The sequence below is a fragment of the Dermochelys coriacea genome, chromosome 15, assembly GCF_009764565.3.
Source record: "Dermochelys coriacea isolate rDerCor1 chromosome 15, rDerCor1.pri.v4, whole genome shotgun sequence".
Classification (NCBI taxonomy): domain Eukaryota; kingdom Metazoa; phylum Chordata; order Testudines; family Dermochelyidae; genus Dermochelys; species Dermochelys coriacea.
Window position 1 is genome coordinate 68,899 of NC_050082.1, and position 16,808 is coordinate 85,706.

Consider the following 16,808-nt stretch of genomic DNA (forward strand, 5'->3'; position numbering starts at 1 on the left):
AAGCCTACCAGAAAACCAGAGAGGCGAACAGCCGCTCCGGGTCAGAGCCCAAAACATGCCGCTTCTATGATGAGCTGCATGCCATTTTAGGGGGCTCAGCCACCACTACCCCAGCCGTGTTGTTTGACTCCTTCAATGGAGATGGAGGCAACACGGAAGCAGGTTTTGGGGACGAGGAAGACGATGATGATGAGGCTGTAGATAGCTCACAGCAAACAAGCGGAGAAACCGGTTTTCCCGACAGCCAGGAACTGTTTCTCACCCTGGACCTGGAGCCAGTAACCCCCGAACCCACCCAAGGCTGCCTCCCAAACCCATCAGGCGGAGAAGGGACCTCTGGTGAGTGTATCTTTTAAAATACTATACAAGGTTTAAAAGCCAGCATGTTTAATGATTAATTTGCCCTGGCATTCGTGGCTCTCCTGGATATACTCCCAAAGCCTTTGCAAAAGGTTTCTGGGCAGCCTTATTCCATCCACCATGGTAGGACACTTTACCACTCCAGACCAGTAGCACGTACTCGGGAATCATTGTAGAACAAAGCATTGCAGTGTATGTTTGCTGGTGTTCAAACAACATCCGTTCTTTATCTTCTGTGTTATCCTCAGGAGAGTGATATCATTCATGGTCACCTGGTTGAAATAGGGTGCTTTTCTTAAGGGGACATTCAGAGGTGCCCATTCCTGCTGGGTTGTTTGCCTATGGCTGAACAGAAATGTTCCCCGCTGTTAGCCACACGGCGGGGGGGGAGGCAAAATGCGACCTTGTAATGAAAGCACATGTGCTATGTATGTAATGTTAACAGCAAGGTTTACCGTGAAAGAGTGTATCCATTGTTCTATAAAATGTGTCTTTTCAAATACCACTGTCCCTTTTTTTTTCTCCACCAGCTGCATGTGTTTCAAGGATCACAGGATCTTCTCCTTCCCAGAGGCTAGCGAAGACCAGAAGGCGAAAAAACGCACTTGCGATGAAATGTTCTCTGAGCTCATGCTGTCCTCCCACACTGACAGAGCACAGACGAATGCATGGAGGCAGACAATGTCAGAGTGCAGGAAAGCACAAAATGACTGGGAGGAGAGGTGGCGGGCTGAAGAGAGTAAGTGGTGGGCTGAAGAGAGGGCTGAAGCTGAAAGGTGGCGGCAGCATGATGAGAGGAGGCAGGATTCAATGCTGAGGCTGCTGGAGGATCAAACTAATATGCTCCAGCGTATGGTTGAGCTCCAGGAAAGGCAGCAGGAGCACAGACTGCCACTACAGCCCCTGTGTAACCAACCACCCTCCTCCCCAAGTTCCATAGCCTCCTCACCCAGAAGCCCAAAAACACGTTGTGGGGGCCTCCGGCCACCCAACCATTCCACCCCAGAGGATTGCCCAAGTAACAGAAGGCTGGCATTCAATAAGTTTTAAAATTTTAAAGTGCTGTGTGGCCTTGTCCTTCCCTCCTCCATCACTCCTCCTCGGCTACCTTGGTAATTATCCCCCTATTTGTGTGATGAATTAATAAAGAATGCATGAATTTGAAGCAACAATAACTTTATTGCCTCTGCAAGCGGTGATCAAAGGGAGGTGGGGAGGGTGGTTAGCTTACAGGGAAGTAGAGTGAACCAAGGGGTGGGGGATTTCATCAAGGAGAAACAAACAGAACTTTCACACAGTAGCCTGGCCAGTAATGAAACTGGTTTTCAAAGCTTCTCTGATGCGCACCATGCCCTCCTGTGCTCTTCTAACCGCCCAGGTGTCTGGCTGTGCGTAACCAGCAGCCAGGCGATTTGCCTCAACCTCCCACCCTGCCATAAACGTCTCCCCCTTACTCTCACACATATTGTGGAACGCATAGCAAGCAGTAATAACAGTGGGAATATTGGTTTCGCTGAGGTCTAACCGAGTCAGTAAACTGCGCCAGCGCGCTTTTAAACGTCCAAATGCACATTCTACCACCATTCGGCACTTGCTCAGCCTGCAGTTGAACAGCTCCCGACTACTCTCCAGGCTGCCTATGTATGGCTTCATGAGCCATGGCATTAAGGGGTAGGCTGGGTCCCCAAGGATAACTATAGGCATTTCAACATCCCCAACGGTTATTTTCTGGTCTGGGAAGAAAGTCTCTTGCTGCAGCTGTTGAAACAGACCAGAGTTCCTGAAGATGCGAGCGTCATGTACCTTTCCCAGCCATCCCACGTTGATGTTGGTGAAACGTCCCTTGTGATCCACCAGTGCTTGCAGCACCATTGAAAAGTACCCCTTTCGGTTTATGTACTAGCTGCCTTGATGCTCCGGTGCCAAGATAGGGATATGGGTTCCGTCTATGGCCCCACCACAGTTAGGGAATCCCATTGCAGCAAAGCCATCCACTGTGACCTGCACATTTCCCAGAGTCACTACCCTTGGTAACAGCAGCTCAGTGATTGCGGTTGGCTACTTGCATCACAGCAGCCCCCACAGTAGATTTGCCCACTCCAAATTGATTCCCGACTGACCGGTAGCTGACTGGCATTGCAAGCTTCCACAGGGCTATTGCCACTCGCTTCTCAATTGTGAGGGCTGCTCTCATCTTGGTATTCTTGCGCCTCAGGGCAGGAGAAAGCAAGTAACAAAGTTCCATGAAAATGCCCTTACGCATGCAAAAGTTTTGCAGCCCCTGGGAATCGTCCCAGACCTGCAACACTATGTGGTCCCATCAGTCTGTGCTTGTTTCCTGGGCCCAGAATCGGCGTTCCACCGCATGAACCTGCCCCATTAGCACCATGATGCCCGCGTTGCCAGGGCACGTGCTTTGAGAGAAGTCTGTGTCCATGTCCTCATCACTCTCGTCACTGTGCTGATGTCGCCTACTTGCCCGGTTTCACTTTGCCAGGTTCTGGTGCTGCATATACTGCTGGATAATGCGTGTGGTGTTTAATGTGCTCCTAATTGCCAAAGTGATCTGAGCGGGCTCCATGCTTGCCGTGGTATGGCGTCTGCACAGGTAACTCAAGAAAAAAGGTGCAAAACGATTGTCTGCCCTTGCTTTTACGGAGGGAGGGAGGGAACGGGGGCCTGACGATATGTACCCAGAACCACCCGCGACAATGTTTTAGCCCCATCAGGCACTGGGATTTCTACCCAGAATTCAAATGGGTGGTGGAGACTGCGGGAACTGTGGGATAGCTACCCACAGTGCAAAGCTCCGGAAGTCAACGGTTGCCTCGGTACTGTGGACACAGTCCGCCGACTACATGCACTTAGAGCATTTGTGTGGGGACACACACACTCGACTGTATAAAAACACTTTCTACAAAACTGACTTCTATAAATTTGACCTAATTTCATAGTGTAGACATACCCATAGAAGGCAATTAGGTTAGTCAGGCATGACATGCCCTTGGTGAATCCATGCTGACTGTTTCTGATCACTTTCCTCTCCTCTAAGTGCTTCAGAATTGATTCAGAAAGTAATCATTCCAGATTGCTACCTATTTAACTCACTTGAAACAAAGACATTATTTTAAATTAATCAGTCACAGAGGTTTAGTGTGTTCATAACAATGTTCATTGCTTTTAGAAAAAGGGAACACTCATTTACTTTGTGTGATCTCCATAACGATAGATGTGTTTATGAAATTTCACAAACTTTAAATATGTTTCCAAAGATTTTAGGCATAACAAAGGATTTTACCTCTTACTAAGGTACTGATTTTGCTGGAGGGTTCTCTTAAAACTAGTTCATCAAAAAGTCAGAAGTAAAGAAAGGGAAACTTATTTGTCCAGCTATCTGGAAGGATAGGGGTGTTGTCCCTCTAAGGCAGAGGTGGGCAAACTATAGCCCGTGGGCCACATCTGGCCCACGGGACCCTCCCACCCGGCTCCTGAGCTCCGGCTCAGTAGGCTCACCCCCCTGGCCCCTCCCCTGCTGTTCCCCTGCAGCTTCAGCTCACCATGCCGCCGGCGCAACACTCTGGGTGGCAAGGGGGGCGAGCTCCTGGGGCAACACAGCTGCAGAGCCCAGCCTGACCCAGTCTCTGGGCTGCAATGTTCGTGGCTGGCTCCAGCCACCGGTGCTCCAGACAGTGCGGTAAGGGGACAGGGAGCGGGGGGGTTGTATAGAGGGCAGGGGAGTTTGGGGTGCTGATCAGGGGGTGTGGGGGTGTGGATAGAGGTCGGGGTGGTCAGAGGGCGGGGAACAGAGGGGTTAAATGGGGGCAGCAGTCCTGGGGGGGCAGTCAGGAAGGAGTGGGGGTTGGATGGAGTGGCGGGGGGGCAGTCAGGGCAGGAGTTCTGGGGGAAGTCAGGGAGAAGGGGTGGTTGGATGGGGCAGAAGTCCCAGGGGGGCAGTCAGGAATGAGAGGAGGGGTTGGATGGGGCAGCGGGGGGCAGTCAGGGGCTGGGGTTCCGGGGGCGGTGAGGGGACAGGGAGCAGGGGGGGTGGATGGGGCAGGGGTCCCAGGGGGGCCGTCAGGGGGCCAGAAGCGGGGGGAGGAGGATGGGGGTGGGGGCCGGGCCACGCCCCCCTCCCCTAACCAGCCCTTCATACAATTTTCAAAACCCAATGGGGCCCTCAGGCCAAAAAGTTTGCCTGCCCCTGCTCTAAGGGCTCTCTTCAACAGGGAGGTGAAGGGAGAAAGGAATGGACGGAAAGGACAGGAAGACTTTGGAAGCAAGTTTTTTGTACCACAGTAATTAAAATTAACATGTGTATTTTTGATAAGGGTGGTCTTTTGAAGGATTTATTTAAAAAACTATATATCTGAAGATCCAAGCATTTAAGGCTAAAGATGAATACTCAGATTGTGCATCTAAAAAATCTATGCAAGGATTTTTTAGAGATGTGATTTTATAATCTTCAGTAACACTAATGAAATATTTTTAAAGCAAATTTTAAACTAAGGTCCTGAAGACTTACATGTTCTGAGTAAATATTACAGTAAATGCACAACTGTTTTTGTCAGTAAATTCAGAAACGGACTGTATATACCTGGGGGTTGGGGTCTATAGAATCATAGAATCATAGAATATCAGGGTTGGAAGGGACCTCAGGAGGTCATCTAGTCCAACCCCGTACTCAAAGCAGGACCAATCCCCAACTAAATCATCCCAGCCAGGGCTTTGTCAAGCCTGACCTTAAAAACTTCTAAGGAAGGAGAATCCACCACCTCCCTTGGTAACCCATTCCAGTGTTTCACAACCCTCCTAGTGAAAAAGTTTTTCCTAATATCTAACCTAAACCTCCTCCACTGCAACTGGAGACCATTACTCCTTGTTCTGTCATCTGCTACCACTGAGAACAGTCTAGATCTATCTTCTTTGGAACCCCCTTTCAGGTAGTTGAAAGCAGCTATCAAATCCCCCCTCATTCTTCTCTTCTGCAGACTAAACAATCCCAGTTCCCTCAGCCTCTCCTCATAAGTCATGTGTTCCAGTCCCCTAATCATTTTTGTTGCCCTCCGCTGGATGTTTTCCAATTTTTCCACATCCTTCTTGTAGTGTGGGGCCCAAAACTGGACACAGTACTCCAGATGAGGTCTCACGAACGTCGAATAGAGGGGAACGAACACGTCCCTCGATCTGCTGGCAATGCCCCTACTTATACAACCCAAAATGCCATTGGCCTTCTTGTCAACAAGGGCACACTGTTGACTCATATCCAGCTTCTCGTCCACTGTAACCCCTAGGTCCTTTTCTGCACAACTGCTGCAGAGCCGTTCCTGATTACATGCCTGTAAAATGGCTTCATTACCACTTGAATGGCTCTTTAACAGTTTCAGTGTTGTGCTAATAGGTCTGGCAGGCTGGAGGCTTTTTCACTTATTTTACTTTTAAGTTACTAGATCCCCTCCGGAGGAAGACTCACCAGGCTGCAGCAGCCAGCAGTGGAAGCCTGCCTGTGGGAGCCTGCAGGAAGGGTCAGAAAGAGATAGTAAGAGGCAGAAGGGTGGACACTATGGCTATGTCTACACTATGAAATTAGGTCAAATTTATAGAAGTTGTTTTTTTAGAAATCGATTTTATACAGTCAATTGTGTGTGTCCCCACTTAAGACCATTAAGTCGGTGGAGTGTGTCCACAGTACTGAGGCTAGTATCAACTTCAAGAGCATGGCACTGTGGGTAGCTATCTCACAGTTCCCGCAGTCTCCGCCGCCCATTGGAATTCTGAGTTGAGATCCCAGTGCCTGATGGGGCAAAAAACATTGTTGTGGGTTGTTCTGGGTACATGTCATCAGCCCCCCCACCCGTGAAAGCAAAGGCAGACAATCATTTCACACCTTTTTTCCTGGGTTACCTGTGCAGATGGCAAGCATGGAGCCCGCTCAGATCACCGCAGCAGTTATGACCATTCTAAACACCATGCGCATTATCCAGCACTATATGCAGAACCAGAACCAGAACCTGCAAAAGCAGGCGAGTAGACGGCAGCAGCACGGTGAGGAGAGTGATGAGGACATGGTCACAGACTTCTCTCAAAGTATGGGCCCTGGCAAAGTGGACATCATGGTGGTAATGGGGCAGGTTCATACCGAGGAACACCAATTCTGAGCCTGGGAAACAAGCACAGACTGGTGGGACCGCATAGTGTTGCAGGTCTGGGACGATTCCCAATGGCTGCGAAACTTTCGCATGCATAAGGGCACTTTCATGGAACTTTGTAACTTGCTTTCCCCTACCCTGAGGCGCAAGAATACCAAGATGAGAGCAGCCCTCACAGTTCACAAGCGAGTGGCGATGGCCCTGTGGAAGCTTGCAACACCAGACAGCTACCGGTCAGTCGGGAACCAATTTGGAGTGGGCAAATCTACTGTGGGGGCTGCTGTGATGCAAGTAGCCAACCGCAATCACTGAGCTGCTGTTACCAAGGGTAGTGACTCTGGGAAATGTGCAGGTCACAGTGGATGGCTTTGCTGCAATGGGATTCCCTAACTGTGGTGGGGCCATAGACGGAACCCATATCCCTATCTTGGCACCGGAGCATCAAGGCAGCTAGTACATAAACCGAAAGGGGTACTTTTCAATGGTGCTGCAAGCACTGGTGGATCACAAGGGACGTTTCACCAACATCAACGTGGGATGGCTGGGAAAGGTACATGACGCTCGCATCTTCAGGAACTCTGGTCTGTTTCAACAGCTGCAGCAAGAGACTTTCTTCCCAGACCAGAAAATAACCGTTGGGGATGTTGAAATGCCTACAGTTATCCTTGGGGACCCAGCCTACCCCTTAATGCCATGGCTCATGAAGCCATACATAGGCAGCCTGGAGAGTAGTCGGGAGCTGTTCAACTACAGGCTGAGCAAGTGCCGAATGGTGGTAGAATGTGCCTTTGGACATTTAAAAGTGTGCTGTTGCAGTTTACTGACTCGGTTAGTTGTCAGCGAAACCAATATTCCCATTCTTATTACTGCTTGCTGTGTGCTCTACAATATCTGTGAGAGTAAGGGGGAGACGTTTATGGTGGGGTAGGAGGTTGAGGCAAATCGCCTGGCCGCTGATTACGCACAGGCAGACACCTGGGTGGTTAGAAGAGCACAGGAGGATGCGGTGCGCATCAGAGAAGCTTTGAAAACCAGTTTCATGACTGGCCAGGCTACGGTGTGAAAGGTCTGTTTGTTTCTCCTTGATGGAACCCCCCACCCCTTGGTTCACTCTACTTCCCTGTAAGCTAACCACCCTCCCCACCTCCCTTTGATCACCGCTTGCAGAGGCAATAAAGTCATTGCTGTTTCAAATTTATGCATTCTTTATTAATTCATCACTCAAATAGGGGGAATAACTGCCAAGGTAGCCCGGGAGGGGTGTGGGAGGAGGGAAGGACAAGGCCACACAGCACTTTAAAACTTATTGAATGACAGCTTTCTGTTGCTTGGGCAGTCCTCTGGCGTGGAGTGGTTGGGTACCCAGAGGCCGTTCCACCGCATTCTTGGGCTTCTGGGTGAGGAGGCTATGGAACTTGGGGAGGAGGGCGGTTGGTTACACAGGGGCTGTAGCGGCGGTCTGTGCACATGCTGCCTTTCCTGCACCTCAGCCATACGCCGGAGCATATCAGTTTGATCCTCCAGTAGCCTCAGCATTGACTCCTGCCTTCTGTCAGCAAGCTGACTCCACCTATCATCTTCAATCCACCACTTATTATCTTCAACCCGCCACCTGTCCTTGCGTTCATATTGCGCTTTCCTGGACTCTAATATTGTCTGCCTCCACGCATTCTGCGGGGCTCTTTCAGTGTGGGAGGACTGAATGAGCTCCGAGAACATTTCATCGCAAGTGCGGTGTTTTTGCCTTCTAATCTTCTCTAGCCTCTGGGAAGGAGATGATAGGGGGAGCGTTGAAACATTTGCAGCTGCGGGAGGGAAAAAAAGGGAGAGTAGTAGTTAAAAAGACACATTTTAGAGAACAATGGGTAGACTCTTTCAGGGTGAACCTTGCTGTTAACATTGCATAGCACATGTGTATTTGGTACAAGGTCACATTTTGCCTCTTACATTGAGTGTCTGCCGGTTTGGTGTGAGAGATCACATACACAGGGCCGGCGGGCAACATAATTCGGCTTGCAGACAGCCATGGTAAGTCACAGTCTTTTGGCTTCTTTAACCTTCATAACATATGGGGATGGTTTCAAATAGCAGCGCCCCCATTTCCCATATGAAACAGCCGTTGGGTTGGCCATTTAAAATGGGCTGGCAATTTAAAAGGAGGGGCTGCGATTTTTGAGTTAACATGCAGCACAAACCCAACTAAACCCCCCCACACACAACCAATTCTCTGGGATGATCACTTCACCCCTCCCCGCACCATGTGGCTAACAGCGGAGAAGATTTCTGTTCTGCCACAGACAAACAGCCCAGCAGGAACAGCCACCTCTGAATATCGCCTTAATAAAATTGCTCTATTTCAACCAGGTGACCATGAATGATATCACTGTCCTGAGGATAACACAGAGAGATAAAGAACGGATGTTGCTTGAATGCCAGCAAACACTGCCATGCTTTGTTATGCAATGACTCCAGACTACATGCTACTGGCCTGGCGTGGTAAAGTGTCCTACCATGGAGGATGGAATAAGGCTGCCCTCCCCAGAAACCTTTTGCAAAGGCTTTGGGAGTACATCTGGGAGAGCTTTATAGAGATGTCCCTGGAGGATTTCCACTCCATCCCCAGACATGTTAACAGACTTTTCCAGTAGCTGTACTGGCTGCAAATTAATCATTAAACACACTTGCTTTTAAACCATGTATTATATTTACAAAGGTACACTCACCAGAGGTCTCTTCTCCATCTGGCGGGTCCAGGAGTCCCACCTTGGCTGGGTTCAGGGGGTACTGGCTCCAGGTCCAGGGTGAGAAATAGTTCCTGGCTCTCAGGGAAAACGGTTTCTCCGCTTGCTTGCTGTGTGCTATCTTCAACCTCCTCCTCATCATCATCATCTTCCTCGTCCCCAAAATGTGCATCCCTGTTGCGTGATAATCCATTGACGGAGTCAAAGCACAGGGGTGGGATAGTGGTGGCTGCACACCCTAGAATGGCATGCAGCTCATCATAGAAGCAGCATGTCCGGGGCTCTGACCCGAGCGGCCATTTGCCTCTCTGTTTTTTTGGTAGGCTTGCCTGAGTTCCTTAAGTTTCATGTGGCACTGTTGCGGGTCCCTGTTATAGTCTCTGTCCTTCATGTCCTTGGAGATTTTTTCAAATGTTTGGGCATCTCATTTTTTGGAATGGAGTTCTGATAGCATGGATTCGTCTCCCCATACGGCGATCACATCCCGTACCTCCCATTCGGTCCATGCTGGAGCTGTTTTGCGATTCTGGGACTCCATCATGGTCACCTCTGCTGATGAGATCTGCACTCACCTGCAGCTTGCCACGCTGGCCAAACAGGAAATGAGATTCAAAAGTTCACGGGCCTTTTCCTATCTACCTGGCCAGTACATCTGAGTTGAGAGCACTGTCCAGAGCGGTCACAATGGAGCACTTTGGGATAGCTCCCGGAGGTCAATACTGTTGAATTGTGACCACACTGCCCCAAATTCGATCCGGCAAGGTCGATTTCAGCGCTAATCCCCTTGTCGGGGGAAGAGTACAGAAATTGATTTTAAGAGCCCTTTAAGTCAAAGTAAATGGATTCATCGTGTGGACGGGTGCAAGGGTTAAATCGATCTAACGCTGCTAAATTTGACCTAAACTCGTAGTGTAGACCAGGGCTAAGATCCAGGGGTGCCCCAAATTTTCGTGCCCTATGCAGCCTCGTATGCTGCGTATGCTTAAGGACAGCTCTGGGTGGTAGCTGTGTCATCGGGAGAAGCCTTCTTGTCAGCATAGTGCTGCCTACACCAAGAGTTAGATCGGTGCTCCTGTGTCGCTCAAGGTATGGATTTTTGTAATTATACAAACACTAGTTTGCAGCATAGACCAGGGCTAAGCTTTCATGTAAATGTAACCCAGGCTCATGCAATAGGGCTCTCGCTAGTGGCTGAGCCACAGAGAGATTTAAGAGCCTGATTCACACTCACAGATCTGGGTTTAACACAGGCAAGAGGCATTCATGCTTCTAGCTCTGAAGGGTGCTGGTTCAGTCCCTGCTAACACTAACACCCTAAGGGTTGTGTTTTTTACATAAAAATATTAAGAGCTTAGTCCTTAGGCTGTAATCCAACATTCTGGGTTCAAACTTTTCAAATTCAGAATTGTGCCCTTACCTTAAATTTGAGGCCAAACTCATGGATGGCCTGGAAGGGATGGAGTACAGATGATGGTGCTTTATACAGTCTATGTTAAATCTCATTTAGTAAGCCAGCCTCGCTAACAACCCATCTCCTGCAGGTGCTGGAGGCTGTTAACATGAGAGGGAAGGAAACAATGGCTTACTGACAGGGAAAACTGGTTGCCCCCCTCTGGTCTGGGTTGGGAAGGTCAGTTGCTTTGGTTTCAGGGAGGCTGGAAGGTGCTTTGGGGGAGAACAAGAAGATAGGTTCCCTCATAAAGAGATGCAGCAGCAGCTCTGGCTGCACATGGGGCTTTCCTGGGACACACAGAGCTGAGATGGATGACTTTGCCGTGGCTGAATCTGATCAGCGCTTTCTGTGCTATGTCACATTCTTCAGGGATCTCCAGCAAAGTCTTGGAACTAAAGCCTTGGGTCTACTTGACACAGATCCCTGCAATACCCATCTAGGGGACCCTTATTTCTCTAGTGCCTCTCTCCAGTAGCTGGTGAGAGAGCAGTCTTATTTTAGACAGCCTGATTTGAGCCTTGGAAAGCAGGAATCGTGGTTCCTCCCAGAGAGACTCTGACCTTGGGGCAGCAGGGAGAGAAGACGGCAGTCATGGCCCATGTACAATTAAAAGAATAACTGAAGGGATGAATGCACCCAAGGAATGTGCCTGCTATGTGACCTCATGGGTATGAAACTAGCATGTTACTAATCTAGAGGACCATATGGCTGAGGGGACTGGGAAGGAGATATGGAGCCTTTCGACTTTAAGCCACCCCTTGGAATCTGGTCCCAAAGTTGGTTCCATCTGGCTGATGGTCTGCATGAAATACATTGGGAGTCTTGGACAACTCTGTAGGGGACAGGTGTCCTCACCCCCAGGGGGGGCATCATAACTGGCACAACTAGGCACCCTGGCTGGCACTCTCAGCAGAGGGGCCAAGGATCAAGAAGACATCAAAACCAAAGGTGAAACCCTGGCCCCTGTTCAGTAACAAAACCCACAATGACTTCTGTGGGACTCGGCTTTCACCCTACATTCCACTAGAGGAAGGAGGTCCCTCCAGGTCAGGATTTAGGCACTCGGAAGGGGGAGACTTCCATCGCCACTGCCCATGCTGCATCTGCTCTGGACACAGATAGAGATGGGTGGTCTCCAGGGACCTCAGAGCATTAAATTAACTTTAAAAAACGTAGGGTGTGGGAAGCAGGAGAGCAGTGCACTGGGATGCTGGCTCTCTTCCAATTCAACAGAAGCTATTTGTTCACACCAAGAGCAGAGCTTGCTCCCACAGGCGGCCTTAACGTTAGCTATAAAATGCTCTGCACTCCAGTGAAAAAAGGAATGCAACATTGAGCTTATCATCTGCACCTTTTCTATCCAGGGCCGTAAACAGTGCCCATTGCCATGGTGTCTGAAGGCCTTTTACCTCTTAGAGCTCAGAGGAAAACCGTCAACACTCCAAGAAATGGAGAGGAAATAAAAACCAAGTGAGCCAGACACAAGCAGAAACAAGTATAATTTGGCACTTTCCTTTCATATGCAATACTCCCCCAGTGACTGCAAGACATGCAGAAACTTTGGGTTGCTCACAGGCAGACCTGGGCTCTCTCAGGGAGTTCAAGCTCGTTCTTAGCCAAGAGAAAAACACCTAGCATTTATACAATGCTTTCCATCCTGAAGAATCTCAGAAAATGCAAATCATGCCACCTACTAGTAAAAAGCAGCCACCTCTGGAGAGGAAGGCACAAGGCAGCATCTGCTTCCCAGCATACAGCAAAGCTACACAACAGTTTAAAGCAGGAAGTGATGAATCCTGGCTTAAAACCACAAGGGGATTTGGTCAAGAGGATATCAGGGCTAACACCCACGATCTCAACAAAACCGCCTGAACTCTTTAATGCTCACGAACAGTCAGGAGCTCTGTCATGTCTTGTGACATATGTTCAGCAGCACAAGGACTTCCTAGCACCATGCTGGGGCATTGCTTCAGTACTGACTTACAGGGCAGAGCACCCCCTACTGCAGCACCAATACTCAGCAGTGGTTTATTTTTAATGGGAAGAAGAGAGGTGCCTCCATTTACCCTGGTGGGGATCTGCATGTGTTAATCGATGCATGCATGGGAGTGGAAGTGGGGAGAAGCAGCGAGGTTCCTTTAAAAGTCCCTCATGGTACAGGAAGAATGTGTGTAGAAAGCTTCTGTACTCACCACAGAGCTGGACCGGGAGGGCCAAGACATGGAGGATGAGAAGGAGCTGCAACACCCTGGGCTCCATATCTGCAGTAGGAAGGAAGGGAGTGGGGAGAGGTGGTGATCAGAGCCCTGACAGGGAGACCACACACTGATCGGCAGAGCGTGGTGGCTGCAGTGCTGTGCCGATTCCTATGAGGTCACTGATTAAATCAGGGAAGTGTCGCAACAGGATCCTCTGCTCGGGTTCAGGGGCTAAGTCAGCAGAAAGAGAAAGGACTTTGTCTGAGTGTGAAATGAAGAGAAACCCAGAGAGCCAAAGCTGCAAGGAGCTAGGAGCAGAGATAAGGAGGCCCAACTGATTTTCTTTCCTGCTTCTTTTTGTGCCCTCCTGGTCATCCGCCCTAAGGGGCAGTCTCCTGTCCTCATACAGATAGTATCTTGGACGTCTTAACCAGGCAGGCTGGGGCTTTCAGCCCCTTCTCCTGAGTAAACAACATCAGAACAATGCAGGGTCTGACAGCCCTGACAAGCGAGACAGTTTCATGCTCCTGTAATCCACCAGCTTCACGGGAAGAAAAGGAGTACTTGTGGCACCTTAGAGACTAACAAATTTATTAGAGCATAAGCTTTCGTGAGCTACAGCTCACTTCATCAGCTACAGCTACAGCTTCATCGGCATTCAGCTACAGCCGCGCCGCCCAGACCACTGCCCAGCCTCCCAGAGCGTTGTGCCGGTGTAGTGTAGTAAATTGTTCTCCAAAAAAGAAAAGGAGTACTTGTGGCACCTTAGAGACTAACAAATTTATTTGAGCATAAGCTTTCATGAGCTAAAGTGAGCTGTAGCTCACGAAAGCTTATGCTCAAATAAATTTGTTAGTCTCTAAGGTGCCACAAGTACTCCTTTTCTTTTTGCCAATACAGACTAACATGGCTGCTACTCTGAAAATTGCTCTCCATAACTGCTACCATAGCACATTCCTACGTGAAGCAGTTTAATACACTACACTGGCAGCATGGTGCGCTGAGGCTGCAGAGGAGGGGAGATGGCGAGGGAGGGGCCGGGGACTAGCCTCCCGGGCCAGGAGCTCAGGGACAGGCAGGAGGGTCCTGTGGGCAGGATATGACCCGCGGGCCATACTTTGCTCACCTCTGTGCTAAGGAATATGTAGGGACAGTGGGCTGAATCCTGGCCTCAGTTATGGGATAGAACTTCAGTTACCAAGGTCCAGGGAACATCTCTGGGTCAGGTGTAACTGACTGCAGCATTTGGTTCACTATTTATGGTTATTAACCCAATAAACCCAAAGTTCAGCTCCACTGACTGTGAATCTCTCGGGTAGCATTAAATGCAATCTCTACCCAGATGCACACCCTCCCCGGCCCTCCTGAACAGTAGCCATTCCTCTCACTGGCTTCAGAGCTCACGAGCTGCTGGCAGCTCCGGCAGGTGTCATGGACACAGAAGGTTCCTTTTACCATCCTTACATCTAGACCCCTAAATAAAGCAGCAGCACAGATTGTGCAGACACAGCTGATGACTCATGTTCCAGCACCTAGAGCTACAGAACTGCAAACACTTGTAACAGTCAGGCCCGGACAGTATTCAGCAAGTGATGAGTATTGGTGCATTTTAATTGTTTTTAAGGGATTCACTCTTCTTTGAGGCAATGTCTGCCCTTCTCCAGGCCATGCAAACATTGTGTGGTGGGGGTGATCAAGGGTGGGGGATGGCCAGGAAGAAACAGTGGACTGACAGGTGTCAGCACTAATTCCACTATACCAGTTATCACTATTGTGTCCTGCTCTGTTCTGTCTGCCCACTAGGAGCGGCTGCATGGGTTTCTTGACTGCTTTTGCAACCTGTACAGCACAATTCCCCATAAAGGGAAGGCTCGGATGTGTTCTCAAAGGGCTGGCCTGCTGCATGGATTCTCCAGGGCTCCCCCAAACTCACAGGATCTGGGAACACTCTCCTTGTAGGGAAGCCAGGTCCCCTTCCCGTTCTGTGGGCCAGAAAATTCCTGCACCAGATGCTATGGTGCCACAGAGACTTGGAGAGCTTCAACGTCTAGAGCTCCCTACTATTCTCCTACTGCAGGTTTCCCTACAAGACGGGACAAGAGATCCCCAACCACTAGTGCCAATAAGAGAGGTTCATAGAAGCAGCCATACAACTTTTAATCACCTCTGCTGGGTTTCATCCTGCTGGAACAAAGCCAGAAGACGTGCTAAATGTTTAACAACAGCATGTGCACTGCAAACACCAGCCCGCATCAGACAGGTGGTCTTTAGGACCCAGAAAGGGACAGAAATCTGCCTGTCTTGCTACTAAACAAAACGAGCAGGGGACAAAAATTACACTCGATAATAGGATAATCCCTGAAAGTCCTGGCTGCCTGGAGCTCAGACTAAAACCTAGGGTCTTTTGACCTGGAACTAGTCTGCTAGCCTGAGTGGCTCTAAAACTAGTTGCAATAATGACAGGTTTCAGAGTAGCAGCCCTGTTAGTCTGTATTCGCAAAAAGAAAAGGAGGACTTGTGGCACCGTCTCTAAGGTGCCACAAGTACTCCTTTTCTAGTTGCAATAAGACAGCAGTCCCCATTGTGTCTGGGGGTCTTTCTGCTCTGGAATGCTTCAATCTTAGGATTTTGGACAGGGGGACCCAACACTAGCTGTTATAAAAGGAGGCTGGTTTACGTCCTTACCCTATTTACTTGCTCGGTTGCCTGGCTGCAGCACAGAGAGGTCCCGGAGGCAGAACAAAGGCTGCCCAAGGAATTGTTTTTCACTCGTTTTTCTCTTATGGTCATGTGACCTCTCCTGCGCTAGTGCAACTGCTGGAGTCAGCTGTTTGCTGTAGTTTGCTTCAGAAACAGTAGTGTAAGTAGGGTGGTACTCTCCAGTTAGCAGTACCGTCAGGGGATTTTTAGGGGGCACGGAGTACCGGAAAGACTTGGGGCTAGCCCCCACACCCTTAAAGGAGCAGATCACGGCTAGGGCGGGCATTCATTCTTTATATGGCTTTAACAGCACAATGCATATACTAACAAACTTAAACAAAGGCTTTGTTTAAGTTTGTTGGCATATGTATTATGCTGTTAAATTGGTCAGGAGTCCTCAAGAGGGGAGGGGGCGGGATGGAAGGTGTTTAAACAGTGTTTTTGATTCGGTTTCTCCCCATTGGTCTGAATTATACATAACAGTCATATTGCATCACATCAAGTCCAAATCATTCGAGGAATGTCCCTGCCTGCACTGACCAGAGGATGTTTGGATTCTGATGTCAGCCCAGTTCTGCAGCCTGAAGGTATCAGGTGTTGTCCCCAGTGTACATAGAATTCTTCTTTGCAGCCAAACTAGTCTAACATGCATTTTGCTAACTGGAGCAGCAAAGAAAAAAGAAAACAAATGCCTCATTTTCCAGCTTTGTGGGTGAGAGAACTATAAGTGAAGATTATATTGACGACCTTAAACCAGCTGCCTCAGAAATCTGCCAAGAACTTTGCTGCAAATATGTTCCCCATCTTAGCAACAGAGCTAAGACTTATCACACATCTGCCCACCTTTATTCGAATGAAGCTCCTTCTGATCTGACAGCTCAGGCACTGTCAGTTTTATCTGGAACAATTTACAAACTTGGAATCTAATCCTGCAAACCCTTAATCATATGATCAATTCCATTGAAGACAATGGGACTATTTGCATGTCTATGGACCATCTTTGTGGTAAGAGTTTCAGGAGTCTGTTCTGTTCCTATAAAGGAAGTTGAATCTCCCATTGAAATGCAATGTTTGGATTCAATATCATAATGAAGTTTAGGATACAGATCTGCTTAAAATTTGTCTTTTAATAAGTCATATGTATGCTGAAATGGCTCCTCACCCAACTCCCATATTCTATATAAACAGACTGAAATACTACATATTTTGG

The 16,808-nt window shown here is 49.0% G+C and overlaps 1 protein-coding gene across 3 annotated transcripts in view; it reads right to left on the reverse strand.

Moving 5' to 3' along the window:
• The window catches only part of TCN2 (transcobalamin 2), a 37,227-nt gene extending 21,536 nt beyond the window's left edge, over positions 1-15,691 (reverse strand). Inside the window, exons 1-2 of one of the 3 annotated variants that reach the window (XM_038374010.1) lie at positions 15,584-15,691; positions 12,893-12,961 (exon numbers count right to left, since the gene is read on the reverse strand). In XM_038374010.1, the coding sequence (XP_038229938.1) occupies positions 12,893-12,959 (67 nt within the window). In that variant the 5' untranslated portion in view covers positions 12,960-12,961; positions 15,584-15,691. Of the gene's footprint in view, positions 1-12,892; positions 13,094-15,583 lie in introns of those variants that run through there. The other 2 variants (XM_043498203.1, XM_038374011.2) reach the window with 2 other exon arrangements.
• Positions 15,692-16,808: the final 1,117 nt, after the last annotated feature.